The sequence below is a fragment of the Onychostruthus taczanowskii genome, unplaced genomic scaffold (genome assembly GCF_017590055.1).
Source record: "Onychostruthus taczanowskii isolate IOZ18803 unplaced genomic scaffold, ASM1759005v1 scaffold13, whole genome shotgun sequence".
Lineage (NCBI taxonomy): Eukaryota > Metazoa > Chordata > Aves > Passeriformes > Passeridae > Onychostruthus > Onychostruthus taczanowskii.
In genome coordinates, this window is record NW_024498462.1 from 11,073,637 (window position 1) to 11,093,872 (window position 20,236).

Consider the following 20,236-nt stretch of genomic DNA (forward strand, 5'->3'; position numbering starts at 1 on the left):
GAGTGGACCCTGGCACAGCCTCACGTTACTCACAGGTGGATTCTGGATTAATTTCTCTCAGTGGTTACAAAGCATCTGTGGAGCAGGTTCTTCCTGACCTTTTGGACAAGAGGGAATTTGCAGATGATTCCTGCTGCATCTTTCATTGTGAGGTTCTCCTGCAGTTCTTTTTAAAACAGCTTAATTTGCCAGCACTAGGAAGGCTCCATCCTTGCCTGTGCTCTAGGAAAAAGCAAGGGGATCCTTGCCATCACTGGCAGTGTTTTACTGTGAAATCCCAGGATGACTCTGGCATGGCCAATCCCTTGGGCTCCCCCTTTGGGGAGCACCTAAAATTTGGTCATTTTGCTTTAGGTTTTGGTCTACATTGAGAAGGATATTTCATAGCTTTCCAAGTGTTTAACAGTGAAAACAAAAACAACACCATGAATTTTACAGGAGTAGCGTGGGAATAGAAAACATCACACTTTCCCATCAATAAAGTAGAAAATTTACTTTTATGAGTCAAGAAAACCAAGTTGTGTCAACAATACCTGATTCGTGTATTGCTCTTAACTTAATAAATCTCATTTCATGAAGATAAAATGCCTCCTAGAGAGCACTTTTGAGAGTAATGATGATAGCAGCTTTTTTAGGAGGCAGGAGGACGAGGTGCAGCTCGCTCCAGGTGAATCTCACCTCTGAGGAGCTGATTCCACTTCTCCAGGGAGAGGAGAGCCAGGAATGTGACAGGGGAGCCCAAAGTTCAAGTGACCCTCCCTCTCCCGTTCTCCACCTGCAGTTTTTCCTTCTTTCTGATAAGCTGAGGTTTCTCCCTCCTGGGTTCCTTGCCGTGAATCAGGTTACACGCTGGAGCCAGCAGGAATTCCCAGGGTGTTTCTCAAGCAGCTGGGAAGGGGCTGCACAAACACAACTGAAGAAACATTCCTTGAAGAATTTTAATCCCCTGGACTTAAGTCAGTTTGTTTTAAACAGATTGAAAAGTACACCATTTATTTTATTAAATTTTGAAATTCCTTGAACCAAGGAATTTTTATGGCGTACCATCATCCTCAATCAATTTTGGTTTATTGCTTTTTCAAACATCCTTAAAACTCATGACTGCTTCAAAGATTCAGATAAGTATATAAGTAATATCAAATTGAGGCATATGCTCCTCAAAACAATTTTCTTTCCTTTACTATTGGCAAATTAATAAAGCAAATATAGATTACTTAATACTTATTTGTGTTTTCATAAATATTTTTTTTTTGTTAGAAAAACGAATAATTTGAAACAGGAAAGCTTGTTTGGAAAACTCATTTCAGAAACACCTCCTTGTTTTTTGCCAAGAGCAGAACAAACATCTTGCTTTCATCTTAGCTTGTAGGTGTAAAATTGCAGCTTCCTGTGCTTATCGCTGTACATATTTTCCATTTGTTGTGAACCTGCTATCGGAACAGATAATAAAATATATATGAGGTAATAGTTGGAGTACCAGAGGCAAGTGGGAGACAGGTGCTGGATATAAATTTCCTTCAATAACATGGCACCATGACTATAACCATTAAAAATGTGGGCGATTTGATGGCTGTTTTTGTGTCTGGAAGATACTTTACAATAACCACAGGAACGTGAAGAACTCCCCTGGATGCCACCTGTCCTTTGGCATGGGTTGGCACATCACCTGGCCAGTACCTTCCACGCTGGAATAGATTTTAAAGAGAAATTCTTAATTCTAAACACCATTTCCCAGCAACAGCCACCCACCCCCGCCTTCTTGTGCCCCAGACCGGGGTGAGCGGCCAAGGCACGGGGCGGGCGGTGCCGCCGCTGCCCTCGCACGGGAGGGCAGCCGGTAACGGCGGAGCCCAGCGCGGGGCCATCGCTGCCGGGGACCCGGCCGTGAGGGGAGCGGCCATGAGGGGACCTGCTGCTGAGGGGAGGCAGCACTGAGGGAAACCAGCCGCTACCATGGCGACCCCCACGCTCGGCTCCTTCCCTCTCGCCGCCTCCCGCCCCGGTGTCCCCCGGTTCCCCCCGCCGCTCTCAAAACGCCCCCCCCCTCCCCTTTTTTCTTCTTCTTTTTTTTTTTTTTTTCCCTTTCCTTTTTTACTCTTTATTTATTTATTTAATTTTTAAAAAACCATTTTCCGCCCTTCCGGACTCGGGCGGTGGCAGCTGCGGAGCGAGGCGGGGCGAACGCTCCCGCCGCCTCCCCGCGCCCGCCCTCCCGCCTGAGCCCCAGCCCGCGCCCGAGCCGCCCTCACACACCCACCGCCCGCCCGGCTCCGCATCCCGCCGCTCCCAGCATGGTCATCAAGGTCTACATCGCCTCTTCCTCCGGCTCCACGGCGGTAAGCGGCGCCCGGGGGAAACTTATGCCGGGCGGGGGACGCGGGGGGCGGCCGGGCAGTGTGGGGAGAGGCCGGGGCAGCCGCGGTCCCCTCACGGCGCCCGGCGCTGTGCGGGCGGTGCTGCGGCTGCCGCCGACGGAAAGCGGCATTTCCTCGGTGATCCCGCACTCCTCGCCCTGTGCTGGGAAGGCAGAGCCACCGCTATTTGGGTTTTTTTTTTTGGTTGTTCTTGAAGTTCAGTTTAAATGTGTCATCTGTCGTTTGGTTTTGATGAGTTTATTCCTCGTTGATTGTGGCAGGCGTGTGTGGCCGCTGTCCCAGTAGCCTCTGGTTCTTGCCCTGTTGGGAATACTGGATTTCGCTTTTTCCCAGCGTGTTATAGGCAGAGCTCGGACTGTGTTTTTCAAAGGCAAAAAGATACACAGAAATAGCGGGATTTGTGCCTAGATTCAGGTGTAGCTCTGTGTCCTCAGGATCATCTGGTTTCTCTTTGATCCGTGTGGGAGATGCTCCGAGGCTGAAATCCAGGGGATTTGGTTGCACTTGGTATGGATGTGCTGGAGAACTACAAAATGCCAGGGACTCAGAAAATGCCAGCTATTGCAGTTAATGATCAGTGACTTTTACTGCGAGGAGATAGAGTCTGAGCTGTGGCTGTATGATGACCTTTTCCTGTCACTGTTCGTGCTTCAGGTCCCTAAACTTTGGGAGGACAGTGATGTACAGAAGATAAAAACAAGCTCTCACTGCATTCTCCTTCTTTGCTTGAGTGCAGCCACTGGTCTGTGGGCTTCAGCAGATCAAATACCAGTTGGTAAGCTTGGGGTGATGGGCTGCAGATGGCACAGGAGCCTGTGCCTCAGGTGTCCCTGCTGTCCCTCCCTTCCCGGGTCACTTTTAGTAAACTTGATGCCAGCGCTGACAGTGCTGGTGGTGAAAAGCAGAGGATTATTTCATGCTGACCGAAGAGGGTCTTGAAATCCTGAGTAGTTCATTCATAAAAGGGATCCAAAGGGATTTCTGCTGGGTTCATACAGAATGATCATCTGGAAGGAAAGCAGCAGATTGGAAAAGTAATCCTTTCTTTCTAATGCAGCTGTTAATAGGTTTCAAGTTGACTGCTTCAGTTGCTATAGATTTGTATCAGTGCCCTCTTCCCAGCACCTATTGATTTCTGTCTGTCTGGTGATACTGAGCTGCAGGGGTGCAAGCACAGATCTCAATTCCAATTGTGTTTTTATGGTTTTAAATTAAGTTTTTAATTATTAGCTTAGTGTTTTCTACAGTGCTGCCTGGTCCTTGTGTGGGTTGTACATGTTACAAAGCTCCAGTCTGACTAACTGCTGCCTTTCAGGCTCCTTTGTGCATCCCTGCCTGTGGAATTTGAATGTAGCGTTGGTGTAGTCTGTTTTTTGGGGAATTCGAGTGTAATGTGCACATGATTGCCAGTTTTATGACGTGTATATTTATATATATATATATACACACATACACTCATGCCTATGTCTAAAGCTGGAGCAGCTCAAGGGATCTTGTGGTAATGAGCAACACTTGCACATTCTTAGATTCCTGCGTACACCGAGGGTGTTTCTGTTGGCAGGACCAGCCCAGCTCCTCACTGGGTGATGTTTTCTTTCCAGTATAAGAATTTTAATTGATGTTTCAACCTAAAGTAACACAGAGAGGCACCTCTTTGGAGGGAATGGGAATGAGTTGTTTCTGTGGCTCTTAAAACCATTGGTGAGACAGGGTTTGCTTGGAGGAGCAGAGAAGCCTTTCTGGGTGCTGAATTTGAAATAACTTACTCCAGGAATGGAAAATCCACATCAGAGAAGATTGCTACAGAGAGATGGAACAGAGACAAAGCTGTTTGCAGCAAAGTGACTCAACTGGGTAACATCAGCCCGGGAAGGGCTCTCACTCCTGCTAAGTCATCTTTGTACTGTAGTGGCACCCAGCACTGTGTTATTTTGGGTTTTAAAAGGCTAATTTGCCTGAGTAGAAGAAAACCAGAAATAAGTATCAAATCTCCTCCTTCCCGCCCCATTTCTGTAAGCTGAAGTAGCTTTTGTGGCACTGGAAAGTGTCTTGGAAAAGGGTTGAGGTTGCTTCACACCTCACGCCCTGGGGCTGTGAGTCTGGGAGGGTGCCCAAATTTTGTGGTCTATTATTGGCAAAGTCCTGCTTTGCTATACGGTGTAATTTGCCACATCACAGTGTATAAAATGTTTCCCCAAGGCACTGTTCTCTATAATGTTTATATTCAGTATGATGTATCTGTGAGGAAGAAAACACTGTGTGAAGTTCATGTCTAAGCAAAGACATTTTATGAGTGTGTCAATGGATGATTGACATCTTGTCTGGCCTCCTATTTGAATTTCACTCCATGATGTGATAATTCCAGCACCAGTTTCCTGAAGTGTTCAAAAGTCTTGCTTAGGAAGCGGCCCCTTGTATGTAATCGTCCTCACTGTGGAGGCTGTGCTGGCCGGGCAGGGATGCACAGGAATTGTAAAGATGAAGATGAGGTGAGGACACCCACATGGCAATGGAGTGTCATGGAGAATCTGGAGCTGCTGTCCAGGAGCCTTCCTGCATGGCAGATGGGAAGTGAGCAGCGTTCCTCAGCCTGGGACGGTGGTGGAGGCTGCGCACAGAAATGAGACGCAAATGCCGCGTTTGGAAGTGTGGGAGCGTTGCAGGAACAGGGACTGTGCTGGCTGTGAGAGGGGTTCACTGCAACCTCCCATTCCAATCCTTCAGGAGGTGAAAGGAAGATAGGCCTGAGAGTCATTAGACTCTTGCTCCTGGTAGAAAAGGATACAAGGAGGGAAGAAGCTGAATGGCACAAATCCAGTGTGTGATTTTCTCCACAGGATTTTGGTATTGTTGATTTTGGGGCAATAGATTGTCCAGCACCAGAATCCCTTTCTTCCTGAAGGCAGCTGGATTGCCCATTTTATTGATCTCATGTGGAAGGGAGCCAGCTGCTTAAATTCTTCTTGGTCTTATGAGTGTGCATTTGTTGCCAACATCTGCACAGTTCTTGAGTACGGACTTTGAGAGAATTTATTTGTTCATCCAACATCACCCTGCAGTTCCAGGGGTATGGCTGAAACTGGAGGCTGTGGCTGTGGAGCTGAAGTGCCAGCACTGGATGTGGTGGGCTGGGCTCTGCCCTGTGCCAGTGCTGTGGGCTGTGGAAACTGCCACATCAAATGTCTGGTGTCCAGATGCTCCATGGAGCCAATTGCTTCATCTTTGTGATCTATATCCACATTTCCATCTCTCCCAGCTCAGTCCTCCTCCCTTGTTTTGATGGCTGTGTGAGTGGTTTTCTTTCCTTGCCTCCAACTGCGACTGCAGACACAGCAGAAAGAAGAGATGATCTCCAGAGTCAGAGTCCTATATATACAAAGACCTGCCGCTGTTTACGGATGGTTTTAGAGAAGAAAGAAAATTTTAATTTATTTTTCATTCACAAAGTTAAGGATGTGGGGGGTTCATATTTTTATTGTGTTGTTTTCTTGCTTGGGAAAGGATCTAGGTCTTCACCCAGTAAATTAAGTTGAAAGTGGCCCATGGTCTGGAGAACATTTACTTTTAATTACTCTTCTCTTTTCCCAGTAAGGCACCAGAGAACTTGCTGGTGCTACTGGAGACATATAACCAGTGTCAAGGGCTTCCTGGAGCATTCCAGGGGAGAAGAGCTGTGGGAAATGATGAGAGCATGTGTAGCCACCAGCTCTTGTCCCTGTTCCACAGCTCAGGGTTTTGGGAGGGCTGGCGGGGCTGCTTCATCCTTCTGAAGTTTGAATCCCAAGGAAGTAATACATGGAGAGATGGATATTGTATAAAAAAATTATATTTTGCATTTAAATCCCCCAAAGGCCTTTTTTCTCAGATGGTCACTAGAAATGCAAATAATGCCAGCCTTACAGAGAATGAGCAGAGTCTGTGCTTGTGTTTGTGTTGTTTGGCTGCTGTGAGGTTTCGTGGAACCAGAGAATATTCAGGTTCGGAGAGGCCTCAAAGCTCCTTTCTGGGTGCTGAATTTGAAATAACTTACTCCAGGAATGGAAAATCCACATCAGAGAAGATTGCTACAGAGAGATGGAACAGAGACAAAGCTGTTTGCAGCAAAGTGACTCAACTGGGTAACATCAGCCCGGGAAGGGCTCTCACTCCTGCTAAGTCATCTTTGTACTGTAGTGGCACCCAGCACTGTGTTATTTTGGGTTTTAAAAGGCTAATTTGCCTGAGTAGAAGAAAACCAGAAATAAGTATCAAATCTCCTCCTTCCCGCCCCATTTCTGTAAGCTGAAGAAGCTTTTGTGGCACTGGAAAGTGTCTTGGAAAAGGGTTGAGGTTGCTTCACACCTCACGCCCTGGGGCTGTGAGTCTGGGAGGGTGCCCAAATTTTGTGGTCTATTATTGGCAAAGTCCTGCTTTGCTATACGGTGTAATTTGCCACATCACAGTGTATAAAATGTTTCCCCAAGGCACTGTTCTCTATAATGTTTATATTCAGTATGATGTATCTGTGAGGAAGAAAACACTGTGTGAAGTTCATGTCTAAGCAAAGACATTTTATGAGTGTGTCAATGGATGATTGACATCTTGTCTGGCCTCCTATTTGAATTTCACTCCATAATGTGATAATTCCAGCACCAGTTTCCTGAAGTGTTCAAAAGTCTTGCTTAGGAAGCGGCCCCTTGTATGTAATCGTCCTCACTGTGGAGGCTGTGCTGGCCGGGCAGGGATGCACAGGAATTGTAAAGATGAAGATGAGGTGAGGACACCCACATGGCAATGGAGTGTCATGGAGAATCTGGAGCTGCTGTCCAGGAGCCTTCCTGCATGGCAGATGGGAAGTGAGCAGCGTTCCTCAGCCTGGGACGGTGGTGGAGGCTGCGCACAGAAATGAGACGCAAATGCCGCGTTTGGAAGTGTGGGAGCGTTGCAGGAACAGGGACTGTGCTGGCTGTGAGAGGGGTTCACTGCAACCTCCCATTCCAATCCTTCAGGAGGTGAAAGGAAGATAGGCCTGAGAGTCATTAGACTCTTGCTCCTGGTAGAAAAGGATACAAGGAGGGAAGAAGCTGAATGGCACAAATCCAGTGTGTGATTTTCTCCACAGGATTTTGGTATTGTTGATTTTGGGGCAATAGATTGTCCAGCACCAGAATCCCTTTCTTCCTGAAGGCAGCTGGATTGCCCATTTTATTGATCTCATGTGGAAGGGAGCCAGCTGCTTAAATTCTTCTTGGTCTTATGAGTGTGCATTTGTTGCCAACATCTGCACAGTTCTTGAGTACGGACTTTGAGAGAATTTATTTGTTCATCCAACATCACCCTGCAGTTCCAGGGGTATGGCTGAAACTGGAGGTTGTGGCTGTGGAGCTGAAGTGCCAGCACTGGATGTGGTGGGCTGGGCTCTGCCCTGTGCCAGTGCTGTGGGCTGTGGAAACTGCCACATCAAATGTCTGGTGTCCAGATGCTCCATGGAGCCAATTGCTTCATCTTTGTGATCTATATCCACATTTCCATCTCTCCCAGCTCAGTCCTCCTCCCTTGTTTTGATGGCTGTGTGAGTGGTTTTCTTTCCTTGCCTCCAACTGCGACTGCAGACACAGCAGAAAGAAGAGATGATCTCCAGAGTCAGAGTCCTATATATACAAAGACCTGCCGCTGTTTACGGATGGTTTTAGAGAAGAAAGAAAATTTTAATTTATTTTTCATTCACAAAGTTAAGGATGTGGGGGGTTCATATTTTTATTGTGTTGTTTTCTTGCTTGGGAAAGGATCTAGGTCTTCACCCAGTAAATTAAGTTGAAAGTGGCCCATGGTCTGGAGAACATTTACTTTTAATTACTCTTCTCTTTTCCCAGTAAGGCATCAGAGAACTTGCTGGTGCTACTGGAGACATATAACCAGTGTCAAGGGCTTCCTGGAGCATTCCAGGGGAGAAGAGCTGTGGGAAATGATGAGAGCATGTGTAGCCACCAGCTCTTGTCCCTGTTCCACAGCTCAGGGTTTTGGGAGGGCTGGCGGGGCTGCTTCATCCTTCTGAAGTTTGAATCCCAAGGAAGTAATACATGGAGAGATGGATATTGTATAAAAAAATTATATTTTGCATTTAAATCCCCCAAAGGCCTTTTTTCTCAGATGGTCACTAGAAATGCAAATAATGCCAGCCTTACAGAGAATGAGCAGAGTCTGTGCTTGTGTTTGTGTTGTTTGGCTGCTGTGAGGTTTCGTGGAATCAGAGAATATTCAGGTTGGGAGAGGCCTCAAAGCTCATCGAGTCCAGCGGCTTTGCCGTGGCAGGAGGTGGCTCTGAGGGGAAGTGCAGCCACAGCAGGGTGGCTCTGTGCACGCAGTCCTTATCAGCGTGGATCACAAGTGTCCCTTGTTGTGCTGCCACGTCCAGGGTCCCCAGCGTCTGTCCCAGCCCGGATGTCTGTGGTCGTGTTTGTCCCCGAGCAGTGGCAGCAGCCGGTCAGGAGCAGCTCCTGAACTTCCTTGGGCTGCCTGGCAGGGCAGCGTATGTGGGAAGAAAACACTGATACAAATCTTCGGTAAACAGTCTTGTACTGTGATGCAAGTTTAGGTAAATGCACGCATGATGGGGAAATAAGCTGCATCTGTAGTTAAAAAACAATCTCACGGTGTATGTGTGATTTTGTGATCCTCAGTTAATGCAATTTGTATGCCATGGGTGAAAACTGACTTGTTAAGCTAGGTATTGATGTTTAAACCCCTCTTTTGTGGAAACATAATAGTGTGAAGGGCTTTTTTGGATACCCAGCGTTCACCGGAGTTTCTCTCAATAAAATGGTAGGAATTGTTCTGAGTTAGAGCTTTTGGGATGGAAGACAAAATCTGTAATGTGGCTCAGGCTCGGATGTGTTCCATCTGCCTCCTGGGTTGTTTTTTGTACAGTCATTGTTCCAAACTCAAGATAAGTCAAATATTTTTCTTAAAATATTGCATTCAAATTTTTAATGGAGCCAGAGATTAAGTTGGCTGCAGTTGTGGCAATAGTTTTAATATATCAAAATAAAAAACATTCTACTGTGCTTAACTAAAACCAGTTTCTGACAGCAGGAGAAAGATGGAAAATTCTACTCCACAGTTAAAGCCAGGCAAGGCTTTTTGCTGAGGATTTTTCTAGGCTGTATATGCAGGTAGGACAGTGTTTATTCTGAGGTAATGCATCAGGATTATGTCTGTGCTTGGGGAGAAGACGCAGATTTTGGGGAGAGGCTGGATGCTGTCAGCTTGTGCTGGCTTTCCTTCCAACCCTGAACCGCAGCACGTTCTAAGACAGGATGCACACAGCGTCATGTCAGGGCTAAGCACTTGTGGGTTTTAAATAAATATTTATAGAGTTGAGCAGGGAACTTTTCTTGTCCTGGGGCATTAAAGTTACACTCACAAAATTCCTATAGAAGTCAGTGAATTGGCATCTGTGTTAACAAGCAGAGGGTGCCAAGACTTGTGTCTCTGCAAGGTTATTCTTACTCCTTCCAGGAAAGTAGGAATTGGGGAGAGGGGAGACAAAGGGAACTACACCAACACTGACAGAATTCAGCTGTTAAGGGTCAAAACAGAATTGAAATATTCCCCTCTAAGACAAAAACAAGAGCTAAGGATGCATCATTGCCATAGCCAAAGGAAGGTGAGCTCTTCCTGTTCCTTGTGCTCCCCAGCATTGGAAGCACCAATCTCAGTTCTTGGCTCTGACTGGAGAGCTGGAAACCTGAACCAAATTCACATCTTATATCAATATTCTGCTATTCAGGAATGTTTCTGCTCAAACATGAACATTTGGTGTTAATGGCATTTGGTTAACCCTGGCCATACGCAGGGGAGACTTTCAGTTTATGATTAAATGTAAATGCTTTTGTTGGTCAGTTATTTAATCGAGCCTGAAAGAGCTTTGATTGTAATGCTTATCTACTGTTGTTTGTCCCAGAATAAAAGCCTCCATCCAGGAGCACGTCCTTCCTGGGACAGCACCTCCAGCTCAATGTTAAGGCCATTTTGTAACAGTGAAAAGGCAGCAGAGTGAGACTGAGCTTTAAAGCACCAGAAAAAAATGTGAAGGGTCAGCATCCAACTGGCCTGACTGAGGTTTGTGCTCTCAGGATACAGCTGAAGTTGTTTTCACATCCTGACTTACAGCTCCTTCCTGGACATGGTTTCCCCTGTGAGACGTGGATGTGGTGATTTATTTCTTTAATTAATGATCTGAAGTTCAGTTTTTCTGGAGCTGTTTCCGTGCATGAATCAGCCTCTCTAGAAATTCTAAAGGCGCTCAAGTGTAAAATTTTAACTACTACCTGTTGTTTGATTGCTGGAGTGGAGTGAAGAGAGGAGCCAAAGGCAGCTGTGGTTTGAAAAAGGATCTCAGGGAAATCTGGGAGCCATCTTCCGGTGCTGCACAAATGGGTGTTATTCTTCACTGGGCTGTTTCCCAGCAAATGTGTGGACAGAGACAGAGCAGGGAGGAGAATCAGTGCAGAGTCAGGGGAGAAAGCTGTGCCTCACACCTGAGCTACCAGGAGCATAGGAGGGAGGGTCATCCATAATATTGAATGCCTGGATTTCTGGGAAGCTTTGGACAAGCATTAGCCAGGTTAAAAATCTTTTTTTTTTCCAATCTTTGACAATCTGCAGAAATTACCAAGAAATTCCCACAGAGATCTGCTCTGGACTCTAAACAGTGCAAGAAGAGCCTGCTGTTGCTGTCCCAGCTGGAAGGCTGGGAAGAAACAATGGTTGTCCTGTGCAGGAATGAGGTTTAAACTCTGCTAAAATACTGTTTAGAAGAGAGGTCTTGGAGTCCCATACTAGGTAATTCTACAAAAATACCATATTCATAGCCATGAAAAGCATACAGAATGTCAGGAATGTTTAGGATGGGAAAGGGCAAAATAAAAAAATAACCACTGTATAAATGTGTGGTGAGTGTGTCTTTAGTAGACTGGAATTGTTTTCTTTAAATGATATAGGAAAGTGAGAAAAGGGAAGAAAGTAGGGTGAGATGATCTCTGTAGGAGGAACAACCAAATAAGGCAGAATTTGTGGATGATGATGTGGAAGATGTGGCTGTCCCATCCCTGGAAATGTCCAAGGCCAGGCTGGACGGGGCTTGGAGCAACCTGGGAGAGTGGAAGGTGTCCCTGCCCATGGCAGGGGCTGAGGCTGGATGGTCTGTAAGGTTCCTTCCCACCCAAACCATTCCATGATTCTGTGAGTTCTGCAGTGCAGAAAGAAACAGCTGAAAACGTCTGAAATGTGATAACATCACGTCAGGCATGGGAGAGCAAACAGGAAGGGATTAATTAATAATTTTCCCTAACGGAACGACTCTGGGAGAGCGAGTGGAAGTGGCAGGTTCAGAGTAAATGAAATGCTTTGTTTGACAACACAGATTTCAGGGAGGAACTCCCTGCCAGAGGACATGCTTTACAGCACAAAGTGCATGGGCTCAGGAAGCAGTGAGACAAATTAAAGGGGCAAGTCTGTTAAGGGGTATTGAACATTACTGCTACACCTCTGACTCAAAACTGAATCACTGGAGTCTAGGAAGAAAGTTGGATGTGGTGTAGCTCTTTGTGGTGTGATGTTCCCTGGGATCTGTGACCAGTGGAGACAGGAGACTGGGCTAGACAAGTGTTGGATCCAACCCAGTAAAGCTTTCTTCTCTTCTTGAATGAAATTGGCTCTGCTCCCAAAATTACGTTACCAGTTTGCATTAAAAAAATTAAGACCATGTTGTCCAGGAAAATGTTTGGTGGAAAAGAAACGTGTGTGTGTTTGGGATATGTTGGGTTGGTGTCTCAGCATTTCTTGCATACAAAACAAGCATTTGGGGATTCTAGGACCAGCATTGTGCAGATGCTGACACACTGTATGTTTAGCCCATGCTTGGGGTAGGTGATCAGACACCTTTCCTGCCTTAGGCATGGATCAAAGTCGACTGGAAAAGCCTGATGGAAACAGCAAATGCAAAGCCTCTGGGAAAAATCATGGAAGTTTTCACATAAACCCTCATTTTTATGGGAGTACTTGTTGCCAGGCAGGTTTAAACAGCACATCTGTATTCACCTCATGGGATCAACCTCTGGCTGTGCTTATATCACTGGGAATTCTGCCATGGACTACAGCAGGACAAGATTTTATTCCTTAGGAAATACTTAATGCTGCTTATCCAAGACATTCCTGTGCACATGTTGCAAATGTATTTGGCCAGAGCAGCAGCTGCAGAACAACTGGCAGAGCAGGAAAGGAGCAGAATAACTGTGAATGAATTAAAATATATCCCAAAACGTTTTCACTGGATATGGATAGAAATGAAGTTCAAGTGAAGCTGATTTATGGCTAGTAGGTGTTTGGTGGTTTTTGTTTTCCCTAGGCAAGAAATACAATATATGTGAATAGAAATATAAAGGAGCAGGTTTGCAAATTTCCTTGTTAGTGCCCCGGTAATCCTGATTAAGAACTGGAAATGCCACCCTGTAATGTAGATAAACAAATCCCTTGGTTCTGGTAGCTCAGTCCATGGAACCTTTGTGCCCAAGCAATCTTCCAATTTTCTGTTCCCTTCCATCACATTAAAGTGTACCAGGGGATCCCTGTGAGAGCCTCCCTTCACCTGCAGAAGTCTGGGCTTTGTAGTGCATGCTGTGGAAAGATCAAAGTAAATCCACAATGCTAACTTGGGAAATGTTCCCCTCAGGAATTTACACCTGGATGAACGAGGAGCTGCTGGACAGACAGCTCCATCTTCCATGGAATGATGTGGGACCCAAGCTGGCAGCTGGAAGGTGTTGGGAGAGCTGTCACCTCCCACTGCCAGCCATCAGCATTAGGCTGAGACTGAGGAACAGCAGGGGAATGAAGCCATTTTGGCTGCTTGCCCAGGCCTGGAGAACTCCATCCTACAGCAAATAAACAGCTGGGGACTTAAACTTTGAAAAAATAAAATGCTGTGTGTATTTATCTTAGTTTCTGATTGGGGTAAGCAGATGCTGGCTTGCACTGAGGCAGAAGGAAGCTTGTGGTTTAGGAAAAAAAAAAAAAAAGGCAGATAACCATGGTGACAAGAGGGATCTATAAAACTTAAAAAAGACAGTGGGGTGTTGCAAAGTGGCTCCAGGTCGTGGCTCCAAGGCATGGGCAGCATCCAGTGAGTGCTCCTGCTCTGGGATGAAGGTGGCACTTCCCCGTGGGCTGCAGGGATGCAGTGGGTGAGAGCAGCCTGGTGATGGGAACACCCTCGCTGTGTTGGGAAATGCTCCATTTTGTTAATTCCTGAAAGAGCCACTTCAGGATGTCTCCTGAGCAGTCCTGAGAGCAAAGCCCCAGGCACTGGCCTTCCTGGCTGTGGCAGGCAGAGCTTGGCCAACTCCTGTGTTGTTTCAGCTGCCCCAAGTGTTAGAAACTGCAGTGTGGCCAGGGCTTGTGAGAACAATTTATCTCTCCCACTTAGAGACACAGTTTTTAGACAATACTTTGTCCAAGTAACATAAAGAAGGATCTGGGGCCTTCAGGATGATTCACACTTGAAATGTTACCCAGGGCAATTAATTACTGGGTCAGAAAACTGCTGCCCATACTGGCTGTGCTCTGCTGAATCTTTCCTCTCCGGGAAGTTTTTTGCGTACTGTTCTATCTCAAAGCTCTTCTTGCAAAGGGGAGGAAAATTTGTATTTAATCCATAGCTTTTTCTCTTCCTTTGTATTATGATATTTAGGTATTTTAGTTGAAGAAAAAGGCTTTGTTCTCTTCAAAAATTACTTGGTTTAGTTTTAGAACAGCAGTCAGCAAAAAGACTCTTTGTTAACTAAGATCTGTGGTATATGAATTCTTCAAAGATAAAAAATAATACACATCAGAGGCACCTGGATCCCTGAGGCCATGTTGTATTTCTTCTTAAAGTAGTCTTTTATTTAAAGAATAAATGCCTGGCAATATAAAGGCAGTGAAACATCAATTAATGCTGTAAACTTTTACTCCTGTCTGTTAATTTAGCCTCTGTGTGCTAAACCATACAGGAAATAAAGTTGCTTTTATTGTAAACCACAGGGGCCTCGTGCAGAACTGTCGGTGCTTTTAACTCCTTCCCTAACCTGAGCTCAGCTCGTCACACAAGCACAACCAAACCTGTTTCCCTCTGCTGTGCAGGGCTCCCCTGTCACCAGCAGAAATCCACAGCTTTTGAAAAATAATTACAGGAGCAGCTGTTTCAATAAACCCCCCACACTGCAGCCCTGTGTGTGCTGTTTTCTCAGGCTGCTTCCCTGGAATATTATTGGAGTGCTGGGCTGATGGGGAGGGGGAAGTCTCAGGGGCCCTGAGGTGGGACCTGGCAGTTTGTGTCAGTTCTTACAGGGTGGAGTTGCTGCCAGCATTGCACAGACCCATGCTGGGATCTCCATGAAGCTGAAGATGAAGGAGAAATAATTCTTCTGGCTTTCAGAAGGAGGCTGGCTGAAAAAAACAGGTTTAGAACCTGACAACAGGGGTGAGGTCCAGACTGTCAGGACTTTTTAAAGCTTCCAGAGCAAGCAGTCAAGTGACCAGCAGCACCTTCAGGGCCTTTCCCCTGCTTTTCTCAGCCACATGGTAAATGTTTGAGTATTTAGGAATATATCACGTGTCAGAGAGTTGTCTGCATCTTGTGATACTGAGCTTCACTATCTTGTTGGAGATCAGTTTTCTGTGTGGTAAATTGCTTTACAGTCTGTGTGCAAAGCCTGTCTGTGGGGCTGGGCTGTGGTGTATTGATACCGTTTGTAGAATCAGCCAGAAATGATCCCTGAAAATTAATAAGCAGTGATTTGAAAAAAATAATTACTCCTCATGACTCAGGAAAGGGAGTTCTGAGAGCTGAAGAGAAAATTGTTCATGGAGTCTGTGACAGAGGTAGCTTAGACTTAACAGACTTTTTTCTCTTCCACATAGCAAAAGTTCCCCTTTCCCTGTTTTGTGACTCAGGTAAGAGAGTCCAGTGAGATGCTGAGGCTGTGGAGACCCCAGGAATAGCAGAACAGCTGGCTGACTCTCTGGAATGCTCCCAGGCCCTGCCAGTCACAGCCCTGTGCTGTTCAGGAGCTGTTGGTTTGCTACTGGGCTTTGGGAGATGTGGATCTGTTTTTATTTAACCCAGCCCTGAGTTTGGATGCTGGGACAAGGCACATGGAGACTTCCAGGGAAACTCAGCCTGCCAAGCTCCACGTCTGCTGCAGAAACAACTGTGTGTAATAAATGAAGAGTTCACATTCTGCTGCTGCTTATACTTTGTCAGTGCATAACTGAGATAATGGAGCCTGTATTCACAGTAGGAAGCTTGCTCTCTGTTGGTTTTGGACCAGACAAGCAGTTTTCAGGCTTATAAAAGTCAAATGCCACAAGACTGACTTAGAAAATTGCCAAGGGTCAATTTATTTAGTATTGCAATGGTGGTGTTTTCCTTTGGATGATGACAATTCTGGGTGCTGTGGTGTCAGCAGTGATTTCAGCTATAGTTTGCCATACATCACTGTTCCTTTACATCCTCACCTAAAGGAAAGTAAGAAGCCGCCTAGGTTTGGAAGCTTGATTTTGCAAGATATGCTTATTCTGGATAACTAAAGTAGTCATTAAAAAAGTAAAAAAAAAAATCATCCTGATACGTGAATATTTGCATTTCCAAGACCTTCCTGCTGCTGAGTGGAGCAAAAGGCTGTGCAGGAATGGCCTGAGGCCATGGTTTGATCCCTTCTTTCAGTCCTTTTTGCTGCTGGGAGAGGCAGTCCTGCCTCCCCTGGCTCATTTCTTCTCTTTGCTTGTGATGGCACAAGAATCCCCCTGTCAGCTGTGAGCTGGGCTGCCCCAAAGCAGCACTGCTGGAGGAGACTCCAGCTCAGAGCTCCATGGAGCCCAGCCAAGGCATAGCCTGGCACTGACCTCTGCTCTCTGACCAGGGACAGGACCCCAGGAACGGCTGGAGCTGTGTCAGGGAAGGTTCAGACTGGATGTTATAAAGAGATTCCTCACCCAGAGGGAGGTCAGGCACCAGAACAGCAGCCCAGGGAATGGTCACGGACCCAGAGCCCCGGGACCGCTTGGACAGCACTCTCAGGAACAGCATGGGATTGTTGTTGTGTCCTGTGCAGGGCCAGGAGCTGCACTCAATGATCCTCGAGGGTCTTTTCCAACTCAGGGTATTCTGTGAGCTGGGGAGAAGGCCTCTTTCCATATCCCTATTTATTCAGGTTGAGTGTCTGCAGTCCTGGTAAGGAGCTGTGCTTCCCCGACTGTTTGTCCTGGATAATCCTGCCTGGTCCCAGCTGGGTGAGGGGAGGTTTGGGGGCAGCCTGTGCAGAGCCCCTGCAGGAGGATGGGCAGGCTTTGCATGTTGGAGGGGTCAGGCTGTAGGAGTTCAGAGCTGCTGCCAGGCAGTGCCCAGAGACTTCCCAGAGACTCGGGCTGCTTCCCGTGCAAAGTTCATCCCTAATCAAACACAGCTCCTGGTGGGGTTGTTTGCAGAGATCACGTGAAGGGAGGGGAGACTCCAGCTGCTGTCCCTGGGCCTGGAGCCCAGCGTGAGCAGAGTGGAGTCAGGCACCCCCCATGCCTCCCATCAAACCTTCCTTGTCTGAGGGGACAAGTGTCAGTCTGACAGCTCTCCAGATCTGGGACACCTCCCGGTGTTCAGCAGCTGGAAGCTTCAGTTGCATTCACTGTTTTTCTGTGTTCAGGCTCTTGGGTTGTCTACAAAAAGTAGGCAGAGAGGTTTGGTGCTTCTGCTAGTACCAGCTCCAGTGCTGCCAGAACTTCCTTGGACTTTTGGGTTTTAACTTCTCTCTTGCCCAGCTGCTGGGGATCTTGTGTTCCATGTGCATGGAAGTACAGTGTAAAAAGGCTCACTGTCATCCTATCACCAAACGTCCCTGTTTTTTGGTTGATGATGGAATGAGGTTTTAAATGTTAAAATCTTACTAAAATCCCTGCAAATGGAAGTTTTGGCTGCGTGGGGTTTGTTTGATTTTGAAATCCGGGCAAATAATCCCATTGAGTATTGCTGTCACTTTTCACAGAACTTTAAAAAAAGGAAAAAAGGAAGGAAAAATCCCAGATAAACAGAAAGTCAGTCTCTGGATGCACACAGAGTCTGTGTTTGGGGAGGCAGTCTTTGAGCAGGCCATGATTGCTGTGGGGAGGAGCTTTGGCACATCCTGACTTGTGAATGACTTTGACTTGGCTGTGGGGCCCTCTGTAAGCCTTTTACAGAATGAACAGAAGCATCTAAGCAGAGAGTAGAGGGAAGTGTCATTTCTGGCTGTGGTGAGGACACAGATATTCTGACTAAAGGAAGGTGCATTTGATCTGCACAGCCCCCCAGAACACTCCCAACAGTTTGTGCATCTCTGGTAGGCTGGAGACTGAGCTGGGCTCTTGGGCAAAACAACTGGATGCTGCCAGTGCACTCAGGAGCCTGGACAGGCCAGGAGATGCTGAATGAGCAACTGAAAATGTGTTGGGGAGCAGCCAGGAAGGAGGAGAGTGGAAGGAGAGTGCACTGTGTCACCCTTCTTTTCATGGAATTATGGAATACCCTGAGTGGGAAGGGACCCACAAGGATCAAGTGCAACTCCTGGCCTTGCACAGACACCCCAGCAATCCCATCCTGTGCATCCCTGTTGTCCAAAGCCTCCTGGAGCTCTGGGAGCCTTGGGGCTGTGACCATTCCCTGGGGAGCCATTTCAGTGCCCCACCACCTTTTCCTTGCAGCCAAAAAAAGAGGAAGATTTACTTCTGAATTTGATGCTTCAGTTGGAAAAGAGGTGGGGTTTCAGCTGACAGAGCCATTTTCATGTACTGGAACAAAATGTGAGGTTTATTAAATGGTACTTTTAACCATGGGCTTCAGGTGTTGTTGATAAGATGTTCTCTGTTAGAATCCTGGTGACACCACAATAGTCCTTGACAAGCAGGTGCTAAAGGATGAATGGGTTCACCCCCACTCATCTCCCCAGTGCTTGGGTATCATTTGTTAAAAGCAGAATTTACCTTAAACTGTGATAATAATGTTAATCCTTAAGGTGCCTTCATGGAAAGTAAACCCAAAACACATTAAAAAGTCATCAGGGCTTCATTAGGCAGTGCTGCTGCTGCTGTGTGCCAGAAGCTGAGGAGATATAAATAAGGAAATGTTACTTGTCCTCCTGCTTGACTAATGGGTAGTGGAATCTGCTTTTGGCCACTGCAGGAGGAAAGGAGCTAAACACACACTGGCTGTTGCAGCAAGACAGTTCTGACTTATTTGTGGCCTTTTAGGATCTCGTTAGAATTTGACTGTAGTCGAGGTGTGGTGGAGCTGGCTGTACTGTCTGACACCAAATTAGTGACACTGAAAAACTTCGCTGGAACACTGAACTCAAACCCTCCTTGCTGCAGCAAGAGAGAAAATGTTTCTTGTTTTTTCTTAACTAATTCCTTGAACTCCAACAGCAAGTTGGCAGAGTGGCTCTTAGGAACCTGCTTAGCTGTGCTGGGCTGTGCCAACCAGAGGGGTCAGGCTGGTGTTGCTGCTGAACTTCCCAAGCAGCCCAAGGGAACTAAATGCCAAATCCCCCCGGGATTTCATTCTTTTTGCATTCTGTGTCAGAGTAAATAAAAGTGAGAGGTAGTTGGGTCTCTAAGCGCCCTTGGCTCCCTTGAGAATCCTAATTCCCCAGGACTTGAGCACATGGAGGTGATGTTAACTTTCCTGTTTTGTTCTTCTGGTAGGAAAAAACGTGTTGTGTGCACAAGGATCTTTGGACTTGGGTGTTGTTGGTGTGGGATTTAACAAGTTTTTAGGCCTTGGGTTATTGAATGAATGCAGTTACAATGGCATTATAATCCATGAGAGAAGCTTTTATTTTTGTTCTCATGAATCAGCTTTTTCATTTATGTAACTTTCTATGGTTTCTGGAGCAAGTTGTGGTCTTGTTTTGGGAAGTGCAGACTTTGTCCTTTGTTCCAGCTATATTTCTGGCTTGTGTTCCAAAATCTGGTCTGTGGGGTGGTACCTTATGCCAGGCTAAAGCCCTGTTGCAGACAGCTCATGTGTGCTGCCAGACATGATGTAACGTCCAGGTTAAATTGCAAAACCCTTTTGGTAGCCTGGATTTTCCCCCAGCCTCCCTCTTGAGTGGTGGTCACTTTGCATCCTCTCACCTTTTCTTGCTTTTAAAAGGCGTCTTCCAAAGCCACACGTGAGCAGCAGGAATGTGGTTGTTGCTCTCAGTGGGAGCTGGAGAAGGAGTTTCCTCCTGTCCCAGGTCTTGGGCTGGTGATTCTGACACAGCCCAGGGTCAGTGGGTGCCTGGTGGTAAAAACCATTTCCAAATAAACCAATTTTAAGCTGTTGGGGTCTAACCACATCAAACCAGCGCTGCTGTGCAGGATTCGTGTGGATATTGCCATGGGCTTTCCCAAAGGACCCTGCAGGGAGAGAGTCAGGACATATGGAGTCCATCTGGACACTGCTGAATTTCTGGAAAATGAAAAAAAAGAGCAGCACAAGTCCAGCGTGAACTTTTCCAGCCTCCTGTGTTTGATTCAGGTCCCGTAAGTTCATGGTGGTTTTGCTGTGTTTGTCCTCAGTCTCATTCCCTCCAGACCAGAATCCATCGGGAGAGACAACGATGGCACCACTCGTGTAATGCTCTGCTTAAAATAACCAGAACAAAGAAGTGCTTTGAGTTCTGAGATGATAATTACCCAGACCTAAAAATAAGCAGACATTCTACCAGGCAGGGAGAAATAAGAGTGAGACAGGAATTGCTGGGAGACACCTGGCAAAGCTCTGATCATCCAGGTCATTGCTGGAGTTGGCTGCAGGTTTCCCACCCTCT

General features: G+C 46.5%; 1 protein-coding gene across 1 annotated transcript in view; it reads left to right on the forward strand.

The window, feature by feature from the left end:
- Positions 1 to 2,191: 2,191 nt before the first annotated feature.
- The window catches only part of SH3BGRL (SH3 domain binding glutamate rich protein like), a 31,374-nt gene continuing 13,329 nt past the window's right edge, over positions 2,192 to 20,236 (forward strand). The window contains exon 1 of the mRNA XM_041396657.1: positions 2,192 to 2,336. Within this exon, the coding sequence (XP_041252591.1) occupies positions 2,292 to 2,336 (45 nt within the window). The 5' untranslated portion in view covers positions 2,192 to 2,291. The remainder of the gene's footprint in view (positions 2,337 to 20,236) is intronic.